Source organism: Ursus maritimus, unplaced genomic scaffold (assembly GCF_017311325.1).
Source record: "Ursus maritimus isolate PB19 unplaced genomic scaffold, ASM1731132v1 scaffold_7, whole genome shotgun sequence".
Classification (NCBI taxonomy): Eukaryota; Metazoa; Chordata; class Mammalia; order Carnivora; family Ursidae; genus Ursus; species Ursus maritimus.
The window spans coordinates 71174026-71193664 of NW_024426885.1; the positions used below are offsets into that span (position 1 = coordinate 71174026).

The window sequence follows — 19639 nt, forward strand, 5'->3', positions numbered from 1 at the left end:
ACGGACTCTGCTTGAGATTCTCTGCCTCTTCCCCTCCCCCTGCTCACACTTTCTCCAAAAATAAATAAATCTTTAAAAAAATATATTTTGATTTAAAAAATATATACTGATAATATGATCCTGCTGAGACCTACTGCCCAGCGATGTGTTTTAATACTCTTTCCAGGCACCTGCTCAAGTCAGGAACCCACTATTACATAAAATCCTCACCTACTGACAGGAAAGCACGGGTTCTTAACCTGGGATCTGCGAATCTCCTGAAGTCAAAAGCAAATGTGCTTTTCCTGGGACAAGCTGCACAACTGTCAATGTCACTTCTCTAAGGGATATTTACCTAGAAGCAGGTACCACCACTGTGAATCGAACTGAGAATTCACTTCTGCAAATATACACCGAAAGAAAATTTTCTCCAAGCCCTTTAATATTTACTTAAACAGCTGAGGCACAAGCAATAAAACTGCATTTTTTTATGTTACAAGAAAGAAAATTTTGTGTAACATCTGCATGATATACTAATTTTCTCAAAATCTTTTCTGTAATATTTTATTAATACTCTGGTCCATAAGTTGGTTCCACAAGGTCAGAAAAGCAAGCATAAAGATGGTAAAAAATATCAACCTTATTGAGGGGTAAGAGGACTCAAACATTCGCTGACTGCCTACTATGCCCACTGTCCTAGGTTTTATGTACTTAACATAAATTCTAGTTATCTGTTAACAGGACAGAACAGACTCTGCCAGGTAAGCACATTTGAAGCGTACTTTCACCTTAAGTACAAATTGTGGAATCAAACAGCTCCTTCCCAGGGACTAACATGCACTAACACATATTTCCAAAGACTTTATATAAGCATTCAAAATTAACACATGGGCACATTCAGGCTGTCATCACTCTGATTAAATCGTGGGTCGAACACCATTTGGCCAACATCATCCCTACTGCCTGGCTCCATCACGGTGTAAAAATTTAGATAGGAAACCATGTTTGCCAATTATGTGCCTGGGGGAAAACCTTGTTTGGGCTTTTTTTTTTTTTTTTTTTTTAAACTGTTTGGGCTTTTTTTTTTTTTAAAAACCAACTACCACCTTCCAAAAGTGGCACCTAATTTTAAAGCACAAAAGCTGTCATTTAAGTAAGAAAATGACTGTATAATCAGCTCCACTGGGAAGATAGCACAGCCTTTTCAACAAGCATTAGATCAAAGCTGATTATTTTTCAGAAAACCCAGTGATACCAAGCTTGGACTACACTACAATTCTCAAGGGTATACAGCCTTCATACCTTCTCCCAAAGCTAAGTAGACTGCTCACTCCTCCAGCTAGTCCTAAGCTTCTATGGGTCCACTCCTCCCTTGCCGAGCTGTCTACCCCATGCTCTTTTCCCCCTTATGTTCTAACTCTGACCTACATTCTGAATGCTGTTGGTCTGAATACTCCCCTCTGGCTAGGGAGAGTACAGGACAAAAAGACTGTTTCCTAGCTGTGTGACCGATGACCACTACACAGCTTTGGATTTGGGATCTAGGAGTAAAACCGACTAACCAGAATGTTTACACTGGTCACCTCCCTATCCCCAGAGAAGAGTAGGCAGGATGCAATAAAAAACAAAACATACTGTTTAAGGTTGCAGGATCACGAACCTGGAACGTACGTGAGGAAGAGTCCTTAAATGTCTGAGTTACACTGTCTGATGTTCTAATTTTATAAATGAGAACACTAGGGGTAAATTCAGAGATGTAATGTGACCTGCCAAAGGCCATGCGGCTGTCTGGAAGCAAAAACTTAGAACCATACTCCAAACTCTTTCCTCTATATCCCAACCACAACAAAAACCCAAGGTTAAGGTTAAGGAAAATTTGTAAGTAAATTAAATATGTAAGTACTTTGGAAAAGTCTTCAGGATCTCTCCAGATTTTGAGACAAAATAAAGGCAATGTATATACAGGGAGGAATTGTTACTCGGTTCAACAGATGATAAGTTAAGTACCAAGGATCTTTATTCTCAGACCTAATGTTCAATCTGTGACTGCAGATAACAAGTCACTATTTTGAGAACACCTCCATTCTTTTCAAGTCTTCAGCCACAAGGTTACACCTTATTCTCATCATAACAAGATAAACGAATCAGACTGAAAGAGGATTAAGGAGATACACTGAAGATAAGCAAAGGCGAACATTTTACAAGCTTATCATCCCAGTTACCCTAAAAGTTAAGTTTCAGATTTACAAGAGTAATGACAGAACCATATGATTTCAGTGAAAATCAACACAAGTTAGATCTTTAAAAAAAAAAAAAACGGGGAGGGATCAATTCAGAAATACTAAGTCAGGCAAGCATGCAAACTTCAGAGTATAAAAAAATGCAAGGCCTGGTTGTCCAAACAAATATATCCTTTAGGAGAAGGTGAATTTGAAGATGCTAGACAGAACCAAATGAAGTAAAAGCTGAAAGGGACACTTCTCTGAATTAGCAGACCAATTCCCTCATTTTTTAAGTGAGAAAAGAGGGCAGATAGTAATTGGTGAAGCTCCATGGCTAGATTAAGGATGTACACAGATCTAATTCCTGGTGCTATTTGCAACTACATACATCTAAAATACAAGTAGATAAATATCCAGAACACATTAAGCCCACCGATTTAAACATTTCAAGACAAATACACAGGGAGAGGGTGAATTAATACAGCACAGCAGCACATCTCAAATATTTAAGAGATTAAATGGAAAAAAATAATCTCTCAAAGATTTTAATGCTCAGTTTTGATAAAGTTTCCATCCAATTCTTTTATGTAGAGCAAATGTACTAGCTTAAAAAAAAAACGTGCATTCTTCAGCTTTCTCCTATACGTTTTTTGCCTATCTTTCAAAACTAAGCACTGAGTATTTTTATCATAAGTAATGTGATGTTATTATGTACACTTTAATTGCACGTTTTAGGAATAAAATAAATCCATGATATTTTGGTAACTCATAGTGTATTTATAAAATGAAAAGCTTGCTAGCAAAATACACTTTTCACTGGGAAAAATAAATAAAACAAATGAATGGATCTACACAAAGTAAAAACCGACTTTGGTAGATTTCAGTGTAGGACAGTCCGTAACAAGCCTATTTGCCCTTTTCCCCCAGAGCTGCTCATCTTCCGACTTAAGATTTTAAAAATATTTTTAATTGAGATTATGTTGACATTTTCTCATTCCACATCATCTTCAGCCAAGCTCTGAGCACTTACAATTCTCTGAAAGAGAAAAAAAAAAATTTAATTTTTCGAAGTCCTTCATAGGAGGCAAGAATATCCAGTGGGAAAAGACAGTCTCTTCAATAAATAGCAAAAGAATGAAACAGGACCACTTCCTTACACCATGCACAAAAATGAACTCAAAATGGATTAAAGACCTAAATGTGAGACCTGACACCATAAAACTCCTAGAAGAAAACAGGCAGTAATCTTCTTGGACACTGGCCTTAAGAACATTTTTCTAGGTAGGTCTCCTCAGGCAAGGGAAACAAAAGCAAAAATAAACTATTGGGACTACACCAAAATAAAAAGCTTTTATTTGCATGGCAAAGTAAACCAACAAAATGAAAAGACAAAATAATGAATTGGAGGACATCTGTAAATGATACATCTAGTAAGGGGTTAATATCCAAAATATATGAAGAACTCCTACAACTCGACACCAAGGAAAATAATAATCCAATTAAAAACGGGCAGAGGACCTAGACGGACATTTTCCCATCAGACACATGCAAAGATGCTCAACACCATTAAATCATCAAGGAAACGCAAATCAAAACGACAATACAATGTGATATCGCCTCCCACGTCAGAATGCCCAGAATCAGAAACACAAGAAGTGACAAATGTTGGTGAGGACGTGGAGAAAAAGGAACTCTCATCCACTGTTGGTGCGAATGTAAACTGGTGCAGCCACTGTGGAAAACAGTACGAAGGTTCCTCAAAAAATTAAAAAATAGGAAAACCATATGATCCAATTATTCCACTGGTGGTTATTTACCCAAAGAAAATGAAAATATAGGGCACCTGGGTGGCTCAGTCAGTTAAGCGTCTGCCTTCAGCTCAGGTCATGATCCCAGGGTCCTGGGACTGAGCCCCACATCCGGCTCCCGGCTCAGCAGGAAACCTGCTTCTCCCTCTCCCTCTGCCCCCCAGTCATGCTTGCTCTCTCTTGAATAAATAAATAAAATCTTAAAAAAAAAAAAAAAGAAAAAAAGAAAATGAAAATACTAATTCGGAAAGATGTATGCACCTCCAGGTTTACTGCAGCATTATTTATAATAGCCAAGATATGGAAACAACATTGGTGTCCATCAATGTATGAATGGATAAAGAAGTGGTAAACATATACAATGGACCAAGAATGAGATCTTGCTATCTGCAACATGGATGGACCTAGAAGATATTATGCTAAGTATTATTTCACAAATATAAAGATAAACACCATCTAATTTCACTTGTTTGTGGAATATAAAAACCAACAAATGAACAAACAAAAAAAAGGAGGAAGAGATGCATAAATACAAACTGGTGGATGCCAGAAGAACTGAAGTGGGTGGGGGGATGGGCCAAATGACTGAAGGGGAGTGAGAGGTCCAGGCTTCCAGTTATGCAAGGATAAAAAGTTATGGGGATAAAAAATACAGCATAGGAAACACAGTCAATGATCATGAAATACCATTGTATGGTGAGACAGATGGTAGCCACACTTGTGGTGAGCAGACCATAATGTACACACTTGTCAAAACAGTAAGCTGTACACCTGAAACTAATGTAACACTGTGTGTCAACAATACTTCAATTAAACTAAAATTTTAAGGGAAAAAAATATGTCCTTTTTATTCAAAGAATCAAATCTTATTAAGTTTACCCATTCTGAGATTTCAATACTTAACACTTCTAAACACTGTTACCAAAGAAAATAATGATCACACTACTGTCAGTCCTATTTCAAAATCCAAGGAAGGATAATAATATACTGTTTTACATGTTAATCAATTATATAACTAAAACCAAAAAGAATTTAAGGTATCTTTTCACTCCCATATAGACTAAGAATACTGATTAGCACTTTACTGGTTATTCTATGCTCCTAACATTTCCCTTTTTGGCCTGAAAATGCTCAGTCATTATACAAGAAGGAATACAGTATTCCAAAATTAGCAGTTGAAAATATTTCCAGATGACATTAAGTTAACTGAGTAAAGGAGGCCATTTTTTAAAAGAGGAGTTCTGGCTTCATCCTGAATTCATCCATATTTCAAAAGACCTCACACTCTCAGGTCCATCTTCCAAAAGCACTAAGCTTTGCTGCCTTTCCAAGAGCAGATAATACTAACAGAAGATTCTGATTTAGACAGACCAGGAACCACATTAGTCTAAAAAGGATTAAGACCAAATCTTTGGTTTTTTTTCAACTCTTTCCCTGAAATCTTCAGGGCCTTTATTTTCTCTCCAGTCCCTTTCCAAACTGAGTAAAGGTCAGTTTGAAGAATTAACCAATTTTAAATCACACCAACTGTGGAAATTACACAAATAAACAAACTATTTCAAAAAACAGATTCATTTCGGTTCCTTGGAAAAAATTAAAAACCAACAGAATGCACTTTAATCAATTCTTAAGTTACATAATCTTTTATACAAATGTTGTGTTTAATATACATTTGGAGATGTAGTCAAATAGCTCCAAGACCAAAGCCCACCTTGGCAGAAGCAGAGGCACTGGGGCCTTTAGAGAAGTGAGATCAGAGGGTATCCACAATCCTTTATGATCTAATTTCAGGCTATACCATCTTGGCCCCTCTGCCAGGCCACTTAACTGAATGCATGGGCTCACAAGAGTCGACAGAAAGCTAGTTTCAGAAAGTAGCTGCGAGTGGCCTGAATTTTGGTATTTGAACACCAAGGCCTGAGATTTCATACTATGAGACATACCTCCTGATCCACATGTAGGGTACAATAACTCGATCTTATGCTCATTTCAGTATTATTAGGGAAGAAAAATTTCAAGCATGCTATCTCCAATTCTACTTTGATTCCAAGAATGAGTTTCATAATTTCATCATGTTCACTAGACTAATTTTTAAATGTCAATGTCCCTACAACATTTAATTCTCAGATTCTACTCACTTTTATTAACATTTCGAATCCTTACCTGACTAATTGTTGGAAGCTTGGTCAGAAGCATCTGGAACACTGGTGGTGGAAGAGTTTGCTGTAACACTTGCAGCAACTGCTGTGGCTGTCCACACACAGCAATTGCATTTGTCAGATGGTCCACACCTTTCTCATATTCGCCTGAAAGATTTACATAAAAATAACATGTGACCTGGAAAGTCTGCCTTTGTCAAAAATTCAACTCTAAAGCCTTCACTATATCTCCAAGTGATATTGACCAAAAACATCACACAAGTAAAAACTTGGAAACTAATCTATAGTACATCCATATAACTGAATATTATGAAAGCATTAATAAAAATTAATCAGATCACAGTACTGATATGCAAGTGTCTTCAAAACACATACAAAAAGGGAGAAACTAAAGTGCAGAAATGTCCAAGTATATTACTATTTAATTATATAAGAAACTGCTAACTACGGGGGGCCTGGGTGGCTCAGTCAATTAAGCATCTGTCTTCGGCTCAGGTCATGAACCCACAGTCCTGGGATCAAGTCCCATATAGGGCTCTCTGCTCATTAAGGAGCCTGCTTCTCCCTCTTCCTGCCAGTCCCCCTACTTGTGCTCTGTCAAATAAATAAATAAAATCTTAAAAAAAAAAAAAAAAAGAAAGAAAGAAAAGAAAAGAAATTGCTAACTACGGAACACTACCTTTCTGAGAACTGGAAGACTGGGGACTGAGGTAGAAAGGAGGCCCAAATTCACTTTAGATAATCCTTTATACTATTTTGAATGTGATCACATGCAAACTCAAAAAAGAAAAAAAAAAAAAACCTTTTTAAAAAAGTGATACTAATAGGAAAAACAGTCACACTAATGGAAGTGGCAAGAAGCAGGTAACAGAATAATGATTATCTCTGAGCGGTAGGATTTTCTTTTAATTTATCCTACAATGGACACATTACTTTTGAAAGAAAAACAATTACATAAAACACAGGAAACTGAGCAAATTCTACTTATGCCAAAAAATTGTTTCTTGACCTTTCTGGGTTGGTGAGCACATCGAGGTACTAGGAGGGTGGTGCATCCAGAGACAGAAGATTCTCATGTCCTGTCCACCCCACCCCCACATCTTGCCCTATATAATAACCCAGTAAACACAAAGTTTTCTGACCCTGAATAAGATCATGACCAATCCCTGAATAAGAACATGACCAAATAAGGGACTGAAGGATGGTATATGAAGAGGAATTGCTTGAACATTTCAACTGAGAAAAATCTAAGGACTGAGGTATTCAAACTGAAGAAAGCATTAAAAATGGAAAATACAAAAGACTTAGTTCTTCTGCAAGGGCTTGGACTTCCACTGGGGGACACAATGGCTCCACCGACTTGGTGATTAAGATGCCACTTGGCCACTGAATCCTCATACCACTGAATTTACAGGCAATATAGGGGATTACAACACTGTCGCCTGGGGATATTAATTCTGATTAAATGGAAACAGAGCTGCTACTGGATTTTTGTGTAGAACATGGGATCCCAAGACACCTCCCAACATTTCTAAATACACTGGAAACAGTTAATGAACCACCACAGTAACTCAATGGTTTCCTCTATGCACTTGCAGACCTGAGCCCGTTCATATCATCCTGAGATGAGATCTGGCTCAGTTAACAAAACTATGCTTATGGTAGATCCCTAGATGGAAGAGACTGCCAAGCGATGAAGTTCACTGCCTAAATCACTCATGCCTTCGCATGACTTACTCTGATGTTGACTTTTTCCCTAATTCTAACCACCTGAGTCTTCAACCTCAGGTTTGGTTGGTAGTTTCCACCATAAGAAAGGCAGCTTGGCAGAGTTAAGTAACCCTCTGGATGGTGATGAGCTGAAGTGTGGAACATGAGCTTGGGAAAAAGAGTAACTCCCACCTGTCCTTCCCTGCCTTCCTCCCAGACAGCATGAGTTACTGTCCTTCTCAATCTGGAGCTGACAGCTCAAGTCAACAGATGGTCACAATACATGGATCTCCAAGCCCATCCAAACAGAAGTTATTATGAATGTACTTTTTTCTATTATGTTTCACTCTGAGTAAAATAATTTAAGATAGTGTTTCTAGGGGCTCCTGGGTGGCTCAGTCAGTTCAGCAACTGCCTTCAGCTCAGATCATGGTCCTGGGGTCCTGGGATCAAGTCCCACATTGGGCTCCCTGCTCAGCAAGGAGTCTGCTTCTCCCTCTCCCTCTGCCCTGCTCACTCTTCCTCTCTCTCAAACAAACAAAATCTTTAAAAAATAAATAAAATGATATAAAACAGTGTTTCTATTTTGGAAGACAGAAAATTTTGATAGTATCAAACAGACCTCTTTATTTATGAGCATGAACAAAATACTTTGAGAATGTCTGCATGAACTGAAATACTACAACCTATACCTTAGACACAGATATCCCTATACATGCAGATTTTTCGTTTCAAATATTAAAGTAACAGAGTCTCTCAAATGAGCTCTTTGAAGATTTAAGTGCTTTACTATTACCCCATGATTAAACCTCACTTTTTTCTTATTGTAATGGGGTAAAAAAGGCAAAATTACTTTCTAGTAAGTAATTTCCATTTTTATTTATAAATATTATCAGCCTACTATGCCATCCAAATATGATAATTATTTCCTAAAGAGAAAAGCAAAGAAATTACTGGGAAGGGGGAGACATGACAAAAAGTTAACATGTCACCACCACCTGAAACCTTTAATCCTTTCCAAAAAACCAAATAAAAAACCACAAATGACCTACACTGTGTAATTCAATACTATCTAAATCTATGATACAGCAATGAGCCTAAGAAAAACTTGACACCTAGTATCATTTTTACTAATGAAAGCAATGAGCCTAAGAAAAACTTGACACCTAGTATCATTTTTACTAATGAAAGCAAATACTTCAAAGCTACTTTTGAAATAAAAGATAATTTGGGGGCGCCTAGGTGGTGCAGTCAATTAAGCATCAGACTCTCGATTTCAGCTCAGGTCATGGTCTCACGGTCCTGGGATGGAGCCTGATGGCTCTGCACTGGGGTGTGGAGCCTGCTTTAAGATTTTCTCTCTCCCTCTCCCTCTGCCCTTTCCCCTACCCCCAAGTGCCCTGCATACACACACTCTGTCTCAATAAACAGATCTTTTAAAAATAAATAAAAGCTGGGGTGCCTGGGTGGCTCAGTCCGTTGAACGTCTGCCTTTGGCTCAGGTCATGATCCCAGGATCCAGGGATCAAGCCCCGCATCAGGTTCCTTGCTCAGCGGGGAGCCTGCTTCTCCCTCTCCCTGCAGCTCCCCCTGCTTGTGCTCTCTGTCAAATTAATTAATTAATTTTAAAAAATCTTTAAAAAAATAAAAGCTAATTTGTCACTAAAAATTTATAAATACATTTAAGACTCTAAATTACTGCATTACAGATCTCAGATTTGTCACTTTGATCATTTTAACTTCATAATAGTAATGTTTTTTTAAAAAAAACAACTCTTAATCCTTAATTGAATATGTAAAGCACACAGCCTAAACTCTAGATCATATTCAGATCACGGGCTGGTCCTGAAATCGAGCACCATGAACTCACTGTTTTGACCCTGACAAGTAAATTAACCTTCTCTGGGACTTATATTAGCCATTCCTTCCTATAAATATTAGAAAAGACCTGAAGATTAGATGAAGAAGTTGAGAAAGTATATGCCTAGATCACAATCCTTCAGTTATTATTTACATATTGCATTATGACTATAGTCCCTAAACTGCTAAAAAAATAACCTCATTTGTAAAGATTACTTATATTCTCTGTATCATGTATCAAATAAACCTAAAACTCAAAACATCTTATGGATAATGATAACCCACGAGAAGTATTTTTCTAGAACCAGTCCTTTTTTTTTTTTATGAGAGGAAGAGCATGTAAGAGTGTGCATGAGCCGGGGGGAGGGGGCGGGGGGAAAGAGGGGGAGAGGGAGAGAATCTCAAGCAGGCTCCAGGCTCAGCACAGAGACCAGAGATGACACAGGGCTCCATCTCAGGACCCTGAGGCCATGACCTGAGCCAAAATCAAGAGCCAGACGCTTAACCAACTGAGCGACGCAGGTGTTCCTAGAGCCAGTCTTAAATAAAATAATTTTCCCATTACTAAATGACTTGTCTTGAAATATTCAGAATAACTTTTTTAAAAGCTGCTACACTACACCAAAAAAAAGCCCCTTATCACCATAAATTTATACTTACTGTGAAGAATTCTAATTTCCTCATCTTTTAATGACTTACCTTGGGCTAGCAACTCTTCACCAAGCTGTATTTCTTCAAGGAAGAATTTCTGAACAGCTTCAGCATCTTTCAGGTCAGGTAACTGTTTGGAAAAAGAATATTTAATAACTGATACCAAAATTACACTGGGGATGTAACCAATACACAGAAAATCATGCCACTAAAACCAAAACGACAAAAAACTGAATAACTCATTACAAAAAAAGATAAAAAGAAATTTACTCTTCAATACTTACAAGCATTAGTTTAGTATCTACATTTAAATGAATATAAGAAAAAAATACTTATTGATCAAACTGATACTAGAACAGTTCTCAGAATGCTGTACATCAAACCTAAAGTAAAAAATGAAGAATACAATTATCTCTATCATAAACTGTGCACTTTACTATTTATACTATTTTGATTGCCATTTTTATAGATTTTTATGTAACCATAATTAACTTTCTTCTGATCCCACATCATTTTGTATAGATTTTACATGCATCTAAAAGATTCTTTTTAAATGGTAATAGACTATTCCATTGAGAAATCTAGGACTGCTTAATCATGATCTATTTGTTGCACATGAGCTACTACTAATTTTTTTGCTATTACAAATTGCTATTATAAAAGCAGCTTTATTTAAATAAGCTTGGATTTCTGTGTTTTTGTTTTGTAGTTTGTTACATATTACCAGACTATGGTAATATATAATGCCATCGGCTATGTGACTTATTAAAAAACATAAGCCTACTTTTAAAAAGTCCTATTCTATTTAAAAACCTAGACTTCTATTAATGGAAGCTTTTGGTTCCTGATTAATATTACATACACTCGCATTACCAACAAAGATGAAATAATTTAAATTTCTCAAAGTAGAGGCATCTTTTGTAACTATCCCAGCAGAGGCAAGAATTTGATTATTCCTGAATCTAAAAAATACACACTGATGCATGTCTGTATCTACCTTCCCACATCTTTAGAAAGAAAAGGCTACTGAAACACTAACAACATATACTTCAGAAAGGTAGTTTAGACATAAGGCAACAAAGTGGTTGCCTCTCAGTTTCACTTCATTATTACTGTGTCCAGTCACTTAGCTGTGTTGATTATCTGATTGTTTCAAAATAATAAAATGTAACACTTTCTGATTAATGTTTTCTTTGCCTCAACTTGCTTTAAAAAGAACCACTACTGATCCTGTAGTCCAAGTCCTGGGAATCCAAACAATGGAACTAATTTTAATAAAAAAGAAAAGCTATATGTGCAATGATTAACATTTACTTACTTTACTTACACATGTCACAGAACATTTTTTTTATCAAGCAGAGAAACCTATGTAGTCATTAAAAATAATCATGAACACAGGAGCTATGAAAAGAAAAAAAGAAGATTTTTATCTACATGTACATATAACATCAAGGTAAAAAAATCTGCCATGTGGTAGGATTCTGGATCACTGGGTATGAATAATCTTATACAACTTTTGAAACAAATAGTATGTGGTTCTTTTAAAAGGAGCTGAAGGAAGGAAAATTAAATAAATAAATGTATTGTTGTATTATTTTTGAAGCAGCTGAGTGAGAAAGCTTGAACAGTTTGGTAGAATTATCTTCTGGAGACTATCCGCTTATTTCCTTGCAGTTACTGCTTATGTAGTAAGCTGTCTGCTATCTGGGCCAACAAGGGGGAAATAATGATGGACCAGAAAATCTGCAGTTGAATGGAGTTAACTATTCCAAAAACACAACAACAAATTATATTTCAAAATAGAAAATACAATGTCTGGTATCAACTAGCTTTCTCAAAACACATGTGAAGTATATTTTATAGTTTTATAACCATATATAAATACAGTATAAACAAACAAACAAACAAAATCAGATTACCTTGCAAAGTCCAGCTCTCTCCTTGGCAAGCTTTTGTTTCTTTCTTCCTGCAAGAAATGGAGTATTTTAATTTTACCATTATTAAAATGGGAACTCAAAAGAAGTCAAACTGCTGTGGCAGTCATTCATTCTATTTGCAAAACACCCCAGAGTAGGGCTCTCCTATTCCCTTGTCTCCTTGTGATTTCTCAGGGTCAGAGTTCTGGTCAATGAGCTATGGACAATATTATTATTTCTGGGGAAGAGCTTTTTCCTTCCCTCTGGGGCACCAAGATCAGCAATTATAACAGGTGATTAATGCCATAAGCAGAGCAAGCCCCACCCCACCCCCCCAAAACTACATAAGACATGAAACACAAGCAAGAATGAAACCACTACTGTTGGAAAGTTTTATTACTCGGGGCGCCTGGGTGGCACAGCAGTTAAGCGTCTGCCTTCGGCTCAGGGCGTGATCCCAGCGTTATGGGATCGAGCCCCACATCAGGCTCCTCTGCTATGAGCCTGCTTCTTCCTCTCCCACTCCCCCTGCTTGTGTTCCCTCTCTCGCTGGCTGTCTCTGTCAAATAAATAAATAAAATCTTAAAAAAAAAAAAAAGAAAGTTTTATTACTGAAATGTAACAGATTCAATCTTTACTGAATGTTGAAAGCTATCTGGCATTTCTAAATGAGAAAAAAAGAGGGGGTAGGAGGACAGAATTCAGCTGTAAATTGTTTTTTGTCTTGTTTTTGACTCGAAAAAGCAACACCACGTATCTCAGAAGTAAGCGATGGTTAAAATATTAAAAGCCTTAAGCCAAATCAATAAAGGACATGACAATATTTTAAACTGCTACAGGGGCACCTGGGTGGCTCAGTCAGTTAAGCTTCTGACTCTTGGTTTTGGCTCAGGTCATGATCTCAGGGTCATGGGATGGCACGTGTTGGGCTCTGCACTCAGTGCAGTCTGCTTGTCCCTTTCCCTCTACCACTGCTCCTCCCCGCCCGCCCCCAAAGGCTGAGCATTCTCTCAAATAAAGAAAATCTTTTTAAAATTTCAAAAAATAAAAAATAAAATAAATTGCTAAATAATGATATACTCCACATGAAAGGGTGTTTCCACGTGAAACGGTGTTAGCACAGGGGAAGCACTGTTTGGTTTATATCCCAGCTCTTCTTAGTGTCAGCATGACCTTGGGCCAAGTTCTAGTAACCTGTACCTCACTATCCTCGTATGTAAAACTGGCCTAAGAATGATACATGCTTCAGAGTTGATGTGAAGATTAAATGAGTTAATGCATGTAAAGTATTTTTTAACAGTGTCTGGTTTATAACGTGCCAAATGAGGAGTTGGTGATGAACTACCTCAGTACGCATCTGGTACTGAGATAGTTCACTACCAGGAGTTGTGCTATGCTAATACCTAAATAAGTTTCCCTAGTCACTAAAAAGTACCAGTGACAGGGAGACTGTGGCAGAGCTAAGAAAGGTTAAGGCTCTAATACTTATTACCTGGGTGATCTTTGGCAAATAAATCTCTGACTCTGTAAGGATAAGGCATGTTTAACTTTACCACTGTGAGAAACAAAAGCTTCATAAAACAAGCAAATGTCCTCTGAAAACCTTAAAGTGGGCCACAAATTCAAGTCTCAATCAATGCATGACTAAAGACAAGTGACCAGTCTGCCTAACTGCAGTGAGATGGATTCATTTATTGTGGTCCAGGAAACTTATCTACCCTATCAAACTGGGTTTAACCACACCCATACCTCTTGGCAACTCTAGCCCCCAAAACACCTTGAGTGCTACAACTCTAAGGCTTAAATACAATTCTGACAGTTTCAACAAAAAGATACATTAAATAAGCTGATCTTACATATAAATTTGAAGTCTGCCTATTTTTCTAACAAACTACCTTTCCTAGGTGTTCATCTTCAGGCAACTATGGGGAAACAGAACCATAACATTCTACCCTCAATTTGTTTAAGGGTTTCATCTGGCCGTCCTGAGGCAGAAAATAATAAATGCTACCATACTACCTTAACTAATTACTAACATCACTAGTGCCAGAAGGAGACGACTAAAGACTAGAAGAGATACAGAAGACCTCACAGAAGCAACAGACACGAAGACAAAGGAACACTGAGATGTTAAAAGCAAGCACCCAGGGGCGCCAAGGTGGCTCAGTCTTTAGGCGTCTGCCTTTGGCTCAGGGCGTGATCCTGGCGTTCTGGGATAGAGCCCCACAGCAGGCTCCTCCTCTGGGAGCTGCTTCTTCCTCTCCCACTCCCCCTGCTTGTGTTCCCTCTCTCACTGGCTGTCTCTCTCTCCATCAAATAAATAAATAGAATCTTAAAAAAAAAAAAAAAAGGTAAGCACCCAGTAAGTTGTAGATGCTACGGGCCAGACACTAGTCTAAAGGTTATTAATTCGCTTACTTGATCCTCACAGTAACACTAAAACAAGTACTATTATGATCTCCATTTTACGGATGAGAACATTTACCAAGGTCACAACTAATAATTGGTAGAGGGGCAATTCAAAGCCAAGCAGCTGAACTTCAGAACATGTGTCCTCAAACATTATTCTCTACTGCCGCTGCACGCTGTAGAGAAGCTTTAAGAGTGGGGACAATACCGACTCTGTCTTTGGCCTTCCATCTTGTTCATGTGCACTGGATGACCTCTCCTGGGGCTAGATGTTCCAGGTCCCTTGGAGATTCACGTACATACCTTAGACCTTAGAGAGGCCCAAGGCCACGACTGGGGGAGGTTTCCTTTGGCCTCCCATGAATCTGTGAGAGAGAACACAGTCTTTCTCCTTCCTGACACACAGGTAGTGCCACAGTATCTAATATCTAATAAAAGGTTAGCTGTCATTTAGGTGCATGCAAATCCTTTGATCCCACAACAATGCTCTTCTGCCAGTGCCCTCACTCTAGAAATGTGGACTAAAATCTGGACTTTGTGGAGAATAACTGTGCCACGGGATCATCATCTGCCCACTCCCCCGTCAGTCAGTTACGCGGCATAAAACCGTAAACTGTATGGAGTCACCTGCTTCATTTCCCAGTCTCGAAGTGCCTTCTCAGTTTGGGAAATACTTCACTATCCCTCCGCTACCTTCTAACAGAAGTGAAGACGTTCCCATAAAAATAAAAGGAACCTCAGAAATGAACATGGCAACTCTGCAGAATATACAGAAATACAGTTTGCTAAGCCAGATTTATGGAAATGACAAAAAATAATAATGAAACCCAACAGAGAGAAACTTAGTTTCCATTACTATCCAATCTTTTAGTTGTATTTTTTACTGTGGTAGAGAGTGATTGTGTTTGAATGTTTGATAAAATTACCAAATTTTAAGACTGATTAGTTGCTCTAAATTTCTAGCATTCGATTAAAATTCTAGCTTTAGTTTCATAAGACAATTTACTTGTTACCTTATCAGTATATTACACTATCTCTGTGATAAAGGGAAAGATGGTAACAGACTGAGAAATCATGGAGTTACACATTCAATGAGCAAAATTAGGCCTTGACTCAGTATTTATCAGAAATTAGTCCCAAGGGCTACTGTGTAAACCTAACAAGTTAAAACACTTTATCTACTTTCAAAAATACACATAAAACATGAACTTACGGACTGCAGAATTACTCTGAACCTAAATTTACTTCCTAAAGGAAACGTCGAAAAATTATATTCATAAACAATCTGTAGCATCCATCAATTACCATGCGCCAGGCACTGTACTAAACTCCCAATGTATTATAACATTTTACAAAAGAGGGAAACAAAAGCTTCAAGTTGCTCACCCAGGGTTACTCAGCTAATCATTCAAGTCTGACCACTGAGATCTTTAGGCCACTGCTAACGCTAGAAAAAAAAATTTATGGATTGAAGATGATGGGAAAGGGATTTTGAAAATAATCTCTCAATTTGTCTAAAATGACAGCTTCTTTGATTTCAACCAAAAATTAGTTCTCTCAAGATTTCTAACAATAAGACTGCAGTGTTTCCAAAGGAAGAAAGGATTAATCCATTCTTTACTGAGCTCTGTAGCCATACCACCACCACCACCACCACCCCTCCAACTATTACTGAAACTATGAAAAAATGATCTCAATTTCTAGCTAGGCTTACAGCCAGCATCTATGGAGGAGCTTGTTCTCTATCACGAATGGTGGTGGGCACTTCAAACAGCTCAGTCTTCACAAAAACAACCAGCGGCAGGTGACATTACCTGATCTTACCAGCTAAGAAACGTAAGATTCAGAAAGTCTAAAATTATGCAACTTATCTGTGACTAACCTGGGACTGGAACACTGAGTGTCTGAATCCAAAATAGCATTCTTTCCATTAGTCTATCTAACTGTAAATAAAATAGTCTGTATCCCTTCCTTCCTAAAACACAAGACTAGAATTAGATGATCTAGATGGTATAAGGTCATCTTATACCCCCAAGCCGGTAGGTCACTAGCCACGTGGGGCTCCTGAATACCTGAAATGATTTACTACTGCTTAAATAAATAGTAAGCATTCATTAGAATAATCACGTCTTCGTACCTTCTGGGCCATAATAACTTACGTATTGATTTTAATTTTATTTTTTAAAGATTTACTTATTTTAGAGAGTGCACAAGTGGGGGGAAGGGCAAGGGGGGGAGGAGACTCCCCGCTGAGCAGGGAGCCCCACGTGGGGCTCGAACTCACAATCCTGACATCATGACCTGAGCTGAAACCGAGCTGGATGCTCAACCAAATGTGCCATCCAGGTGTCCCTTAATTTTAATTTTAGAAATTATTCGACTGAGCAACCTAAATAGGTACAAAAATAATTATCGCAACAAATTTATCCTTCCACTGTTGCGAATAAGGAGGCCTCCGAAATTCAAAGATCACAATGGTTCTGGTGACAAGATTTCCCTCACGTGAACCTCTTTTAAAAGATGTCGCAGGTATGAAATAAGACTGAGCCACAGGAGAAGCGCAGCCCTTTGGACTCCCCTGCAATTTCTATAGCATTCACTCGTATCTTGGAAGCATTTTCAGGGAAGCTACCAAGAGGGTTTAAGAATGCTGCAAGGATACCGTTGATTTACGGATCTGGTTTCAAGCACAAATACGTAAAATACAAAACACATGACTTTAGAGTTAAGAATAGAGATTTAAAAAGGTGAACGAAAAAAAGAGCCCCCCCCCAACACACATACATCCTAAATTATAATACAAACGAATGCATTCAGAGGACAAGCGGTTGGGGAAGACAACACGGGAAAAATCGTCCCTCCAAAATGGAGGGAATCCTGCAGGGCACCAGAGCCAGGAGCGGCACCGGGAGCGCGCAGCCGGCGCCGCTGCCTTTTTCCGCCCCGGTGGCCCGCGGCCGCCGGGCACCCCGACGCCCCCCACGACCCCGCGAGTGGGCAGCGGGGAGGAGGCACGCGGAGGCGGCCGCGGCGGCGAAGGACAGGCGGATGGACGCTGCGGGCCTGGGGCCGGGGGGACCCACTCACGTTCTCGAAGCCTGTTCTTGAAGTTGGGGTCACTCCGTCTCTTGCGGTCAAAGTAAATGCAGTACCCGATGAAAAGAGCCCCGCAGACACCGGCGGCGATGGCACTGTTCCGGCCCACCATCTTCCCTCAACCGAAGAGCAGGAGTGAGGGCGGCGACGTCGGGGCCCGCAAAGGAGCAGTTGGCCGGGAACCCTCTGCGCGGACCACGCCGCTGCGACCTGACGCTCACCGCGAGGGACGCGGAAAGGCCGAGCGCACGCACTTCCGGCCCCGGCAGCGCGAGGTCCTCGGGCACGTCCGCGGCAGTGCCTGAGCAGCGCAGCCCGCGCCTCTTCGTCTGCGCCTGCGCAAGGGGCCTAGGTGCGGTCGCCCAGGCCCCTCTGGGTGGGGTGTGCGTTGGTGTCGGGATTTGAGGGTGATCTTGCACTTCCTTAAAAGCCGCTGAGCGTGACGTAGCGAAGGTGGTGCGTGGCCGTCGTACACATACTCAAAAGGCTTGGTAGCTGGCATCCTTGCTTGTGTCAAAGATGGAAGGAGCTGACGACAAATGATTCATCTTGTTCTTGTATAATATAGACAACCTGTGACTCGTTTGAATTGAACTGAATTTGCTTTTCAAGTTCACTCACAATCTGCTGTGCAGCAAGCAACATAATCTAGTGATTCAGTGTCAGAATATTACAATATAGTTTCATGAGGGGTGGAAGAAAATTAAGCTGAACGATTCCTGAAAAATAACGGATAAAAGAGATTGAAAAAAAATTGAAAACGTGTTGTCTTAAAGTCACTGGAAACATGTATGGTAGTTTAAATTTAAAAGACAGGGGCATGTGGGTGGTTCAGTCGGTTAAGGGCGTCTGCCTTCCGCTGGGGTCATGATCCCAGGGTCCTGGGATGGAAACCAGCTGGGGGCTCCCTGCTCAGTGGAGAGTCCGCTTCTCCCTCTGCTGTTTCTCCGTCCCCCCCCCATCCTGCTTGTGCTCACTCTCTCGCTAAACTAAATAAAATCTTCAAAAAAATAATTAAAAAGACAAAACCTTGGTCAGGAAGCATACATAAAATACAAATTGAGAGGGGTAAGAGAAAGCACATACAGGGCTGTGTAATAAAAGTGGCCACCTCTGTCCCCAGTCTTAGGGAGGGATCCTCTTTAACCCTTGAAGTGACAGCGATGGCTCTTACTCATGGTGAGCGCTGACAGTTTATGCTTAGGAGTCACCTCCTGATGGGGGCCATCCAGGCCAGAAAGACCAACCATGTGGTTAGAGAGTTGGCCCTTTGATCCAGATGATATCCCTGGGGAGGGCAGGGGATTGGAGGGTAGGAGAGCTGGAGATTGAGTTGAACTCCATGGCCTTCATAATGAAACCCAAATAAAAACTCAGGACCCAGAAGCTGGGTGAACTTCCCAGGTTGGCAATACTCTGTAGTGTCTACACCAATGTGCCATGTGCTAGGCGGGTGAAGTGTTCTGACTCCTTTGGGAGGGGACAACAGAAGCTTCAAGTGTGGGACTCTCCCAAACCTCTCCCTATGGGTCTTTCCCTATGGCTGGTTTGGTTTGAATTTTTTTGCTATAATAAAATTGTAATCCTAAGCATAACATGTTCCTGGGGCACCTGAATGGCTCAGTCAGAAGAACACGTGACTCGATCTCCCAGTTGTGAGTTCCAGCCCCACATTGGTTGGAGAGATTACTTAAATAAAACTTAATAAAATAAGTAAGTACAGGGGTGCCTGAGTGGCTCTGTCAGTTAAGCATCTGCCTTCAGCTCAGCTCATGATCTCAGGGTCCTGGGATCAAGCCCTGTGTCAGGCTCCCTGCTCAGCAAGGGAG

General features: G+C 39.6%; 1 protein-coding gene and 1 non-coding gene across 2 annotated transcripts; both read right to left on the reverse strand.

Annotated features, from left to right (window-relative positions):
* Positions 1-1973: 1973 nt before the first annotated feature.
* TOMM20 (translocase of outer mitochondrial membrane 20) lies at positions 1974-18059 on the reverse strand. The gene is made up of 5 exons (XM_040624345.1): positions 17802-18059; positions 12309-12355; positions 10438-10519; positions 6173-6315; positions 1974-3237 (listed from the first exon to the last, which is right to left on the reverse strand). The coding sequence occupies exons 1-5, from the start codon at positions 17920-17922 to the stop codon at positions 3193-3195; spliced, it is 438 nt and encodes a 145-aa protein (XP_040480279.1). The 5' UTR covers positions 17923-18059; the 3' UTR covers positions 1974-3192.
* LOC121101323 lies at positions 17233-17367 on the reverse strand. The gene has a single exon (XR_005833326.1). It is a non-coding gene; the product is annotated as a small nucleolar RNA SNORA14 (small nucleolar RNA).
* Positions 18060-19639: the final 1580 nt, after the last annotated feature.

Excerpts from the sequence above, each read along its gene's own strand:
- TOMM20 (XM_040624345.1), bottom strand. The coding sequence starts at position 17,922 with ATGGTGGGCCGGAACAGTGCCATCGCCGCCGGTGTCTGCGGGGCTCTT. Across the intron at positions 12,356-17,801 it reads CAAGAACAGGCTTCGAGAAC|GAAGAAAGAAACAAAAGCTT; the intron begins GTGAGTGGGTCC and ends CATTTCTTGCAG. Across the intron at positions 3,238-6,172 it reads AGCTTCCAACAATTAGTCAG|AGAATTGTAAGTGCTCAGAG; the intron begins GTAAGGATTCGA and ends TTTCTCTTTCAG.